This window comes from Canis lupus, chromosome 7, assembly GCF_011100685.1.
Source record: "Canis lupus familiaris isolate Mischka breed German Shepherd chromosome 7, alternate assembly UU_Cfam_GSD_1.0, whole genome shotgun sequence".
NCBI lineage: Eukaryota > Metazoa > Chordata > Mammalia > Carnivora > Canidae > Canis > Canis lupus.
Genome location: NC_049228.1, coordinates 26,429,184 through 26,441,408, shown reverse-complemented (window position 1 = coordinate 26,441,408; position 12,225 = coordinate 26,429,184). Strand labels below are relative to the sequence as shown.

Sequence of the window (12,225 nt, the reverse complement as noted above, 5' to 3'; positions counted from 1 at the left end):
GCCCTCTGTAATCTACTGCCCATGATCAGTAAAAATCCGTGTATCTTCCACCTATTATCTGGCTGTGTCCTTCACCTTCTTGCTCTAACACAACCAAAATCTCCTCTCAGGGCACCGTGCCCCCTGAGGTCATCCCCAAAGGTGGCAGCTTGTCTCCACAGCCCTGATACTGCTGAACCTGAGTGGGGTAGGCATCCTGTTTTTCACTTTTACTTTCAGACCATTCTTCCTCCCTCTGCCCTAAAACCCTCAGCTTTAAACCTCATGGCATCAGACTATTGCACATACTACCCCTCAGTGTTGCTTTAACCCACCACCAACCCCTAGTTCACTTTCCCTCATTCCTTGATGATTTTAGCTCCTGTCATTCCCTGTCATTCCCTGTCATTCTCTCCAGGACTATTCCTGTCTCAATTCTTGGGGATTTCACATAGGTGTAAATTATCCTTCCAACATCCCACCCACCCTTCTCTCTTCTTATTTTCTAGGATTTCACTTCTCCAATGATGCTGGCCTCCACTCCACCTCAGCTACTCACTCCCAAAGTTACAACCTTGTCTTTATTCTCTGGTCTTCACATCCTAACCTTCTAACTGTGTGGACCCCTAATACATTGATCTTCTCCCTGTCCCTCACCTCCCTGCTCTTCACCCGTGTTAAGGTTCACTGTCCTTCTTACTCAACTAGAATACAATAGTCGATCATTATAAATCATGCCCATGCATGTATATGTATACTTTTCTCCTTTGTCCTCTCAATTTTTTAAAAGATTTATTTATTTATTTGTTCATGATAGACACACACACACACACACAGAGAGGCAGAGACACAGGCAGAGGGAGAAGCAGGCTCCATGCCAGGAGCCCGACGGGACTCAATCCCGGGACTCCAGGATCATGCCCTGGGCCAAAGGCAGGCACTAAACCATGGAGCCACCCAGGGATCCCCCCTGTCCTCTCAATTTGATAAAACCACCACCCTAAGGATATTCAGCTCTCCATCTCCTCTGCCTTGCACCCTTGTACTTGTACATGGTCTGGAAAACACACAGACACAACCAAACTAATTGGTTTCACTTGAAAGTCACGCTCGCCATGCTCAAGTGAGCCCTTAATCCTACTGAGCAATTACACTAACCATCCCTGGTTCATTCACTGCCCCAGTGTCCTAAGCTATATCCTACCTCCCGCTCTCCTCACTCCCCTATCACTTCCTCTCTTATCCTCTCAGCTGATTCTTTGCCTCCTGATTCTCTAGGAAAATTGAAGCAATCAGAAAAGAACTTCCAAAAATCCCCATCACCTCATCTACCCACTTAGCATCTCTCCTCTCACTGGCGTCTGTATCTATGCACACTGCCTTCCAGGTGTTGCCATAGGTAACTCTCCTGGCCTCTGTCCAGAGCCAGTCCCTCCCCTCATGCACTAGATCCCATCTCCTCTCAAATGCTCAAGACTGTAATTCTCACCCTCCTCACATCAATGACTACTTTCTATTGTTGCATTTCCATCAGCATAGAAACATATCATTTCTCCCATCTTAAAAGAATAGTTTGTCTTCACCTCCATGTTCAGTTTCTGCCCTATTTCCTGGTCTTTCTTTGAAGCAAACCTTTAATTTGCCTATACTTGTCGCTCCAGTTCTCCTTCTCTTTTCTTTTAAACCCATCCCAAATAGGTTTTTCTTCTCGCCACTCCACCAAAAACTGTTCAACACCACCAATGACTCTCTCCTTGCTAAATCCAATGGTAAATTCTCAGCCCTTGTGTTACTTGATTTACCAGATTGTCACATGAAATCACAGTTGATCACCTCCTCTTCGTTGAGTCATCTGCTCTTGGTTTCCAGGACTCCCAACTTCCAAATCCATTTGCTTGTTCTTCTCTCCAACCTTTTAATTTGGAGTGCTCAGTCCTCTTCTTAGTTCATATCAGTTTCCTTGGTGATCTCATCCAGTCTCATAGCATTTATATACCAACAATTCCCAAATGTATATTTCCATCTCATACATTGATCTTAAAATACAAACTCATCTAACTCCCTACTCAACATTTCAGCCCTTATGTCTGCAATACATTTCCCAAACTGATTTTCTTCCCCCAAATCTCCACCCATATTCCCTTTGCCCCAAGCTCAATTGATGACATCTCTACCTTTCAATTTGCTCAGGCCAAAACCCTTTAAGAGTCATTTATGATTCTTCTCTTGTTTTCACACTGCACATCTGTCAGGAAGCCCTTGACTCAACTTTCAAATTATATACAGGATGTGACCTTTTTTTTTTAAAGAATTTATTTATTCATTTGACAAAGAAAGAGAGAGAACATAAGCAGGGGAGGGGCAGAGGGAGAAGCAGGCTCCCCTCTGAGCAGGGAGTCCAATGAGGGAGAAGCAGGCCCCCCTCTGAGCAGGGATCCTGGGAATCTGGATCATTCATTTACCTCTTTCAAGCCTTTGGTCAAATGTTACTTTTTCCATGAGACCTATCCTGACTCCCTGATCTAATAACTTTTTTTCCCATAGCATTTATAATCATCTACTTATGTTTATTGTCTGTCTCCTCCTGCTAGAAGGTGAGCTCTACTAGATCAAGGACCTTTGTCCACTTTGTTCATAGATATATTTCAAGCACATAGGACAGTATATAATTAGTGCTCACTGAATATTTGCTGAATGAATAAATTCCTGAGGCCAAACTTCATAAAGTGTGAATGGTGGAAAGTGAGTAGAGATCAGCCTGCATGGACAATAAATATTTTGCTGGATGTTGAGGGTGGGAATAAGGGATATAGGGGATAATGAGGGATTTGAGAAAGCATTAAAAGCCAACTGCCTACCAGTTAGTCTTCAGCCCTGGATGCAATTCAGCTGTTGAAAAGTAAAGGATCAGCCCAAACTGGCAATCAGCCTTAGGCAAGTTCCTGGCTCACGGAGTCTCAGTCACCTCAACTGTAAAATGAAAGTAATACCGTGTATTACACGATTGCTATGAGAAGTAAATAAGATTATGCATAAAAAGTGCCTAATACAGTGCCTGGTACATGGTGGGTGCTTGAAAATGTAGCGATCCTAGTTTGTCAAATCCCAACATGCTATTTATTTCCTGAATTTATGGGGACCTCGAACAGTATAGTTATTTCTCAAACCACATTTCATCAAGAATTCCAAGACTTTGTTGAATTTCATTAGAAAAAGAAGTATCAATAGCTTCCACAGGATGGCACTGTGTCCCAGCCCGGTTTCCCTGCATCCAGTGTGTTTGAAATACTGTAAGATTGTGTGACTGATGCCCTCTGCTGGCTTTTCTTTTTCTTGACGTTGAGCCTTTGGCTTAGAAGATGTATAATGGCTTCATGCTTCCTTGAACATGCTCAGAATGGATTTCTAAATCCACAATATAAGCCAGCTGCCCAAAGGCTCACTCAAAATTTTATAGCACTGCCATAGCTTATAGGCCTAACACTAATACTAAGTTGGTCACTGCACAGAACCAATGTGCTATCATCGGATCCCTGCACAGCCTTCTAGCTACTGGCAAATCATCTACAAGCCACATCATGCCATAAAAGCAAAGCACACCGGCTGCTCCATAGCCCTATCTTTCCCTGATCCCGTCTATCCCAACTACAAGCCTTGATGCCATTTTGGAGGGACAGGCAAAGCTGCCTCCTCATTCCTCACTTGCCACCACCACCTTCCAACCAGCCTTACCTATTGATTGACAGGAAGCAGAGCTGGGAGAAAGGAGTGCAGAGAGGGAAGGCCTAACAGTTCCCTATGCAAGTATTTGGTTTGGGATTTTAATTCCAACGTTACTGTAATGGCTTCTCCCTTCCCCCACACACCATAGTATTCTCTGAAAATCTAGTTATGAATATTCTGCTTGCACTCTCTCAGTGTAGCTTAAAGAGACTGACCACATCACTGTACTTAAGTAATGAGTAACCTTCCCAACAACTGTCACACCAGGTCACACCCATTATTAGCTAGGCCCGCATCCCTGTGCCAGCAGCAACCCAAAGCAGCATGCTGTAAGTGAGCCCCATCGTCCCCTAGTAGTACCAGTAAGAGCTTGGGATTTCTTAACACTTTCTTACAAAACATTTATGGCTTATTTGTATTTTTTCCCAAAACTTTTTGGAATCTATTTATATTCTTGGTCTGGGAAACTTCCTGGAGTTACATGCAGAAAATTGTATTTTTGTCTTCAACTTGCTCTGCTTAAATTTCAAAGGGTGTCCTCTCCTCTACCTCATGACTTAGTGAACAAATTAACATTCATTTTGACCCTTTTCAGTTTTATAGGTGATGACTGTGTATCTCTGTTGAGACTTCTTCCAGGCTGTGATGGTTCAATTCTCTCATCTGTTTTCATAGGGCAGTCCTTCTCTGTGGTTACCATTTTGATTTTTTAATTATCCTTCTGTGATCCATTTCTAATTCCACTATAGCTTGGTGATGAGGCAACTGATTCTGCACAACAAATTCTAAGTACAAAAGCACTAGATTTTGTTTAGATCTCAATACCCTTCTAGATTATGCCCAGAATTTGGAGCCAATGTCCTCCAGACATATTTGAAACACTTTAACCTAATTGCCATCTCAGGCACCTCAAACCTCATGTGTCCCATTCTTATTTTTCTATCTACTTCACCTCCAAACCTGTTCTCACTTTTTTCATGGAATGGAACACAAATCCACTCAAGGCAGAGGCCCCACTCATCCACTAGTCCCTTCCATTTCCCAACACAAGTCTCCCAAGATCTCAATCTAGCCAAGACCCTCATCTCCATGCCCACCATCATCACCACCCTTAGTCCAGATGGCCACTCTTCACTATTGCCACAGAGCCTCTGAAATTCAGCCTGAAAACTGCTGCCAGAATTTTATTTATATATATGCATAAAAGTGTTTGGTGGGAATCTTATGTCCCTTTTCAAAATCTCTTTAATTTGCATTGACTATAGTATAGGGTAATTCAAAGTATTCAGCACTTTCAAACCTCAAGCCCTCTCCCTATGACCCATCTATTCTGTGGTTCTGTCCATCTTCAGGATGCATCTAGCCTCTGCACACTTTGAATGTACTGCTCACTCTGGTTGGAATATCGTTCTCGCCGCCTTTCTACCTGAAATGAGTTGGCTGCCCCACCCTTAAACCCTCACATCCAGCCCTCAACTCCCCATGCCCCTGCCAACTGCACACTGAACAACCACCACCAAACTGAATAGGATCAGGCCTTGGGGGGGTCGGGGGGAGGGTGGGCTCCAAATACTATATTCAGTGTGATGGAGAAGAGCTGAAAATGACAGCACAGGCACATTAATTCATCCCACTGAAACTATTCTTGAAAGTGGTTCAAATCTGGAGAACTTTCTGCTTATCAACATGGATACAGTTGCTACGTGAGTTTCCTAAATAATCAGAAACCCATTCAAATAAGGCAAATGTACTAAAATATAACCCCAAAGCACACAATTTTACCCATTCTTCAGCCACTAACACCTGGCCCTGTTCCTGATCTGAACCATGGAAGTACGAGCCAATTTGGGCCATTCTCAAGGCATGAAGAAGCCACTTCTGACCTAGGCAGTAGTTGGACGTTTCAAGCTCAAGTCAGTTTCCAAGATCCCTCTCTCCCCATGAGCCAGTGTCCTTGGAATTTCAAAAGCCATCTCACTGGCCTCAGGGAGAACTACCCATTCTAACGAAACACCATACTCATCAGTACAAATTAAAATCAGAAAAAGAATGAAGTGACAAAGCTCACAATATTAGTTCACAGTCCTGTTCAAGACATTTTTTGAGAAATCCATGTTCAGAGAAACTAGAAGTAGAACTCTTTAGGAAAACTACTGACAAAATTTCTGACATGACTTGCCCCAAATGAATGATTTCATGAGATACCAACTACTCTGGGAGGGGACCTGAATGCATTTTGTACTTTGTCTTCTTCAAGTCTTCCTACAGATCAACTTGATAACAGCAACAGCTGACACAAATGTAGTGCTACTTGTCCAGTGTTCTTCAGAGCACTTTGCATAGATTTAATTATCACAATTCTAGAGGTAAATACCTCCATTCCCACTTTATAGATGAAAAACCTGAGACATAGAGCAATTGCATAACTAGCCCAAATTCCAATCATCTACTCCCTCTGTAGATAAGCTGGGTTGCTCCCAATGACCTGCAGTATAAAACTCAAATTCCTGAGTATTCAGACCCATTACTCAAACCTCCCGTTCCAACTTTTCCTCAAATTCCCATAATCCTAAACTCCGATAAAACACTTTCCCACCTTTGTGCTTGCCCTGAGAATGCACATGGCACAACGGCAGCCACATGTTGCACCCAAGTATGGCTTTTGTCCTGATATAAATTGGGCAATATTTACAGGTCAGATTTCACATTAAAAGACACATTTGTGGGGCACTTGGGTGGCTCAGTGGTTGAGCATCTGCCTTTGGCTCGGGTTGTGATCCCAGGTCCTGGGATCAAGTCCCGCATCCCCACAGGGAGCCTGCTTCTCACTCTGCCTATGTCTGCCTCTCTCCCTGTGTCTCTCATGAATAAATAAATAAAATAAAATAAAAAATCACATTTGCAGCTATTGAGATTTCATTTAGGATCTTACTCAGAATTCTAAAGATCTGAAGCTAGGACTGATTTCCAGCTAGAAACCCTCAGCTGGAGCAGAGTAGTGGCTGCCTTCACTGGTCGGGCACACTCCATCCAGCATTCACTTCCCATTAGTCTCATAAAGTCAGCCAGCTTCACTTGTTCACATTAATGACCTGGTTCCTAATGACCTTTGCCACTTTGCCCTAAACCTGAATCCCACCTGAAACCACAGACCAAGCTCAAATGCTATCTCCTCTGGCAAATGTTTCCTAATTATTCCAATTGTGGTCTCCAGCTTCTTTGAATTCCCCTAGCATTCTGATTATGTATCACAACACACCACACTCTCCTTTGGACTTAAGTGTGTACATGCTTCACTAAAACTAATAGAAACTCTGAGTCAAGGTTAAGTGACCAATTCTGGGATCTAAGGCAATAACACAACACAGAATCCAGGATTCTAGGACCTGAGCTCTAGATAAATAAAGGTAGAGAGAAGTGACTTTACACATAAACACATATATTTTCATTCTCTTTTCACTCTTCATGCCCCTTCTGTCAGCCTTCTTACAGAAAAGTCATGAGACAACTTAATGGATGTTATTTTTTTAATAAATAGAAGCCACACCACTTCATTTGTTACAGCAAATGAGAGGCAAGAATTGAGGAGGGCCCCAGAAAGCATTTTCATCCACAAAATAACAGAAAGGACAAGCATCTTCACCACCCATGCCTTTGGTTAGTTCTTTCTTTTGACTGCTGTTCCCCTACCCCCACATCAGTATGTTGTTTCCAGGATGGGACTGTCTTCGAGTCTTCTACTAGTTGGGAGGCTAGTCTATCAGCTTGCCTTAATAACAGAATGGAAGTCTCTAACTTAGCTGAGAAACCTGGACAGGTCTTCTTTGATTTCAGCCTCATCCCAAGGCCCATGAATGTTTTCTTTAAAAAGCTGCAGGCGAATGAGGTAGAAAGGGCAGAGACAAGAGATGGAAACCAGCAGAATGGCAAAGAGGATGGCTCCCACAGCACTAATGGACAGTAAACCTCCCAAGGCTGAAAATGCGAAAAGCAACGTGACTCCCACGTAGCTGCATGGAGTACATGCCTTCAGTTTCTTCTGTAACATGGGCCACAGGGCAAAAATCTGGATGGCAAATGTCACCATGATGAAAGCATGCAGGGACCGGGGCAGGCGCGACGCCAGGCAGACAGAGGCAAAAATGGCCATGTTCAAGGACAGTGTGCTGGATACAATGGCAGCGTTGGCGCCATAGTCAAAGAAAATGAGGTGGCCCAAGAGCATAAAGACTGACATGGCATAGATGGTATCGGTGCTGACAGACTCTGTCAGGGTCTTCAGCACTGGCGAAAAACCATATGTGAAAGTAATGAAAACGAGGGCACTCTTCAAGTCAGCCCACCGGGTCCGCCCGCTCTTTTTCCGTCCTTCGCCTCCATCGATGAGATCAAACAAAACATAGCCAATCAGTGAAGAAGCCAGGCCAGTCCCAAAAAGCCAGTGGGGCGCCAGGAGGCCCTCATCCATGTACCACCAGATAACCACAAAAACACAAACGCTGCACAGCTGCTGTACCACCACACTGGACTCAAATACCACAGCCCAGTACTGGTACTTCCGGGCGTAGATGTTTTTCCGGAGCTCTTCCAGGAAACGCCGGTCCACATAGTTATCAGGAAAGGGCTGCCGCTCATACAAGACCTTCTGCCACTTGATCTCCTTTGTGTCAGTTACAGGTTGGGCACACATTATCCCCTCCTTCAAATTCAGGCCAGTTTGAGCTCCCTTCCAGAAGTCCAGGTGGTTCTTGTTCTTTACACAGTTTTGCAATAAGACCTCTCTGGAAGTTCCATGCTGTGTTGCGGTTCAAAGTGTACCGACCTTCCCTTGCTTTCAAAGGCAGCAACCCGGACGAGGCCTCAACTCGAAGAGTTTGTTCCCGGAGGCAGGATGATGCAGCCAAGTTCCTGGAAAATGAGAGACTATGAACCTAGGAAAGCTGTCAAAGGTCAAGGGAAGGACTGAGTTAAAAATCAAACTAATTCAGTTTATTAAAAGTCTGAGCAAAAATACATGCGGTGGCTGTTTTATAATTATGGACGTTAACACTTCACATCAGATTTTAATTATAATCCCACAGATAACAACAGACATCTGTCAGCTATTACTCTCTGAGCGCCTACTATGTGCCAGGTGCCTTCTGGAGCTTCTTTCGTTTAATCCTCTCCTTTCAAATCAGCATTAGCTCCACTTTAATCAGTAAAAATACCTGAGATTCAGATTGCTCAGACAACTTTAGCCCAAATTAACAGTGGCGCCAAATTCAGGCCCACGTCTTTCCCCGGAAGCCTGAGCCTCACGTCATGTCTCCCTCAGGGGTTCACACATCCCTGAGGTCTGTGGATGGGCTCCAGAGCATCCAAAACACTCTCCCTGTCACCATATCCTTGTGGCTGCAATTAGTGCAAATTTCGAGGGATAGGATCCGGAGCTTTTATTGATGGAGACCTCAAAGGCATTATACCAAAAAAGGAGAAAAAAAAAAAAAGAAAAAGGTACCAGTGACGCCTGGGTGGCTCAGCGGTTGAGCGTCTGCCTTTGGCTCAGGTCGTGATCCCGGGGTCCCGGGATCGAGTCCCGCATCGGGCCCCTGGTAGGGAGCCTGCTTCTCCCTCTGCCTGTGTCTCTGCCTCTCTCTGTTTCTCATGAATAAATAAATCTTAAAAAAAAAATAAGAAGAAGAAGAAGAAAAGGTACCAGTCTAAAGACAACAGTAAACCGCACAATACAAAAAGGCACGAGCTCCCGGTTTAGAATCTCAAGGGTCTTCACCCACGAACCTCGCGAGCTTAACCTCCTTTAAAGAGCTCGCGTCCTGGCGGGAAACTCTCGCGAGGCCCGCGGACGACGACCCCTTCTCCACAAGGAAACCTGAAGGAGGCAGAAGGACCCGAGTCCTCCCTCCAGCAAGCCCGGGAAGGCGACTCCTACTGCCCGACCTGACTCCCTCCACGGAGACCACGGCGAGTTGGGCTGCACCGGCCAGACGCCCTGGAGCCCCGTTGGCGGCCGCAGGGCCCCCAGCCCAGCGCGCTCCCGCCGTCGCCCAGGGCAACGCCCCGCCCCCCCCCCCCGCGGGGTCGGCCAGGTGTCCCCGGGGACGCCCCACTCCCCCTCCGCGGCCGCCGCTCACCGGCCTTGCGCCTGCGCGGGCGTGGCGGAGGACAAGGAGGCCCGGAAACGCGGACGCCCGCCCGAGGACCCACCTGCCCGCAGCTCCCGGGGCTCTGCGGCCGGACGGAGGCGGCCGCCCACTTCCGCTCCCATCCGGGGCTCCGCGGCGCTCGCGACGCCGGCCGAGCACTTCCGGGTCCGCCCCCCCCGCGGCGAGAGCGCCTTTCCCCGGCCGGCGGAACTGCGGGGGTCGCTGCTGCCCCCTGCCGGCGACCCGCGGAACTCCCGGCTCCTCTCCCGAGGACGCGCCGCTCGGAGCCTAGGAAAAAGCAAGCGCCGCAACGAAAGGCTGGATTATTTGGGATCCGAACGCCGGGGGACAGAGGCTGGGCTGGTAAAGAGAGACTGTAGAGCCGACTCTTAGGCGCTCCTGTTACTCAGTCAGGCCCTCAACTGGGGACTTGCCACGCATCCGTGCATTCGCTGGACAGGTATTCGGAGAGCACCTGCGAGCACTGTCCTAGGGGGGCTCTTGACACCACAGTGAGTGGAACCGAAAATCCCTGCTCTCCTGCAGCTCTCTGTCTTGTGCGTTGACCTGGAAAGTGATGATATCTTCCCAAGAGGACAAAACCGAGGCTCAGAGACCTTGTGAGCTGTCCCAAAGCCACCAGCTGGAAAGTGGATTAACAGATTAACGTGCCATGTCCGCGGCTTCAGCGTGTTGTTCATTCCTCTTTGGTGCCTGGAAGGAATCGGGAGCGGAGGGCCCTGCGGCTGAAAACAGTCTGGGACTGAACGGGAGGCTGCTGATAATTCAGCCGGCTGCATAGGTGCACCAACAGATGGAAGTAATAAAGAAGCAAAGGGATAGGTAGAGTAGAAGGCCAGGTATAGAGGGCACGAAAGTCAGAAAACCTGAATCCACCTATGAGCCGTGTGACTTGGCAAATCACAACGCCTGAGCTCTGATTTCTTCATCTGTAAAGTGGAGATAACACTGTTTGCTCTTGGATCCTTTATAGGAGACTCAAAAGGCCCTCGTCATAAAAATGTTTTGTAAAGTGCTGACTTTTATATAGCTGCCATTAGCTCACTTTGGTTATTGTTTTGATGGCAATGTTCAAATGCAATAAGTTCCACGGAATGATCTCTTTCCATTTCTTTCCAGGTTTCTGTTCCGAAATTTGGCAAGATTCCTTGGCTTAGCGAGGCCAGCCTCATAAACAAGCCATTAGTGCTCAGCCTCCCCAAAAGGTAAATCACTCAGTCACTGAAGCCAAAGGTTTCGAGAAAGATGTCACAGAAGATGGTTTCTGGGGCAGTTATCAGAGGGGCAAATCTGGTCAGTTGAGAAACTCAAGATGAGTGCTCAAAGCCCAGAAATGGCCTGGGTTTCTCAGACAAAAGCAGGCACTGAGTATAGGCTTGGCAGGGGGGAGGAGATCTCAATGAACCTCCCTCTCTACAACCACCACTCAACAATACAAAAGAATTTTGCCCCTGGATGCTACCTCTCCGAACACTTCCATCCTCCTCTACATCTTACTTTTTCTCCTCTGCTTTAATTTGAAATTTTCTCATTTTAACCATCAAAAGTCTAGACCCATAAATGGCAATCTTTAGAGAGGAGCGACTGCCCGTATATCCCTTTGGGACAATCTCCTCCAATCTCACCAGTCCTGCCACTTCCAAACCAACAGCTATGGAATATGTTTCTGTGTTTCACAATTGGAGGTGTTCATGTGTTAGCAGCATTTTAGTGCTGACACTCGAAATATCTGGGCTTCTTCATTCCTCTTTCATTTGTGGTCCCTGGCTGCTCTGGGGAGGGGAAGTGGAAGGAAGGGGGAAATTGAGGTAATGTGGAGGCGAATGGAAGAAATCAGAGGGAGGGGAGAGAGAGAGCAGCCAGGAGGCAACTTCGAAACCACTTCATAGATGAGGAGGGCTGGCTCCCTGGCACATGTGGCAGTTTGCTAGAAGGGTTGTACTTCTAGCAAAGGGATGTTCGTAACCGTCACCTACCCTCCTACCCACAAGTAAGTGACTCTCCATGAAGAACATTCTCCCCGCATGGCCTCTTCAGTAACATGGACCTTTGCTTTATCTGCTGCTCCTTTTAAAAGCCACATTCTCAGTAAATAGACAGATTTGTGTATTTTCAGAGCATCTAGGAAGTGCCTGTTGCTCTGTTCTGCTATTTTTACTTTGTTGTCTACACTCTAGCTCATGTCTAGCTAGTATGAAATGGCTAGTGTTTGACATCTAAACAGGGTAACAGCTCACTATCCCATCTCAGCCCCGTTCCCATTAGACCTGCCCCTGTAGCCAGGAGTAAAGCATCCCTGGGCATGGTGCTCTCACTCCTAGCTCTCTTGTTTTCTGATTGTACAGTTTTGGGGTCA

At 46.4% G+C, this 12,225-nt stretch overlaps 2 protein-coding genes and 1 long non-coding RNA gene across 16 annotated transcripts in view; 1 reads left to right on the top strand and 2 right to left on the bottom strand.

Moving 5' to 3' along the window:
- Window positions 1-4,403, bottom strand: part of LOC119872526 — a 36,833-nt gene extending 32,430 nt beyond the window's left edge. The window contains exons 1-2 of one of the 2 annotated variants that reach the window (XR_005362079.1): window positions 3,712-4,403; window positions 2,838-2,949 (exon numbers count right to left, since the gene is read on the bottom strand). This is a non-coding gene — a long non-coding RNA (uncharacterized LOC119872526). The remainder of the gene's footprint in view (window positions 1-2,837; window positions 2,950-3,711) is intronic. The other variant, XR_005362077.1, reaches the window with a different exon arrangement.
- The window catches only part of C7H1orf105 (chromosome 7 C1orf105 homolog), a 36,443-nt gene that overhangs the window by 2,654 nt on the left and 21,564 nt on the right, over window positions 1-12,225 (top strand). For 2 of the 9 annotated variants that reach the window (XM_038542520.1, XM_038542522.1), the window contains exon 2: window positions 10,989-11,074. The exons of 1 other annotated variant lie outside the window; for it this stretch is intronic. In XM_038542520.1, the coding sequence (XP_038398448.1) occupies window positions 10,989-11,074 (86 nt within the window). Of the gene's footprint in view, window positions 1-10,031; window positions 10,877-10,988; window positions 11,075-12,225 lie in introns of those variants that run through there. 6 more of the 9 variants (XM_038542521.1, XM_038542527.1, XM_038542526.1 and 3 more) reach the window with 6 other exon arrangements.
- Window positions 7,212-10,031, bottom strand: PIGC (phosphatidylinositol glycan anchor biosynthesis class C). 5 transcript variants are annotated; one of them, XM_038542515.1, is made up of 2 exons: window positions 9,910-10,031; window positions 7,212-8,610 (listed from the first exon to the last, which is right to left on the bottom strand). In XM_038542515.1, exon 2 carries the CDS (start codon window positions 8,390-8,392, stop codon window positions 7,499-7,501), a length of 894 nt encoding a protein of 297 aa, XP_038398443.1. In that variant the 5' UTR covers window positions 8,393-8,610; window positions 9,910-10,031; the 3' UTR covers window positions 7,212-7,498. The 5 variants fall into 5 exon arrangements, with proteins under 5 accessions (XP_038398443.1, XP_038398445.1, XP_038398446.1 ...); XM_038542517.1 differs by having other exon boundaries at window positions 7,212-8,642; window positions 9,910-10,013; XM_038542518.1 differs by having other exon boundaries at window positions 9,837-9,963.

What these genes read in the sequence shown, in the direction of transcription:
- PIGC (XM_038542515.1), bottom strand. Translation starts at nt 8,392, where the DNA reads ATGTGTGCCCAACCTGTAACTGACACAAAGGAGATCAAGTGGCAGAAG.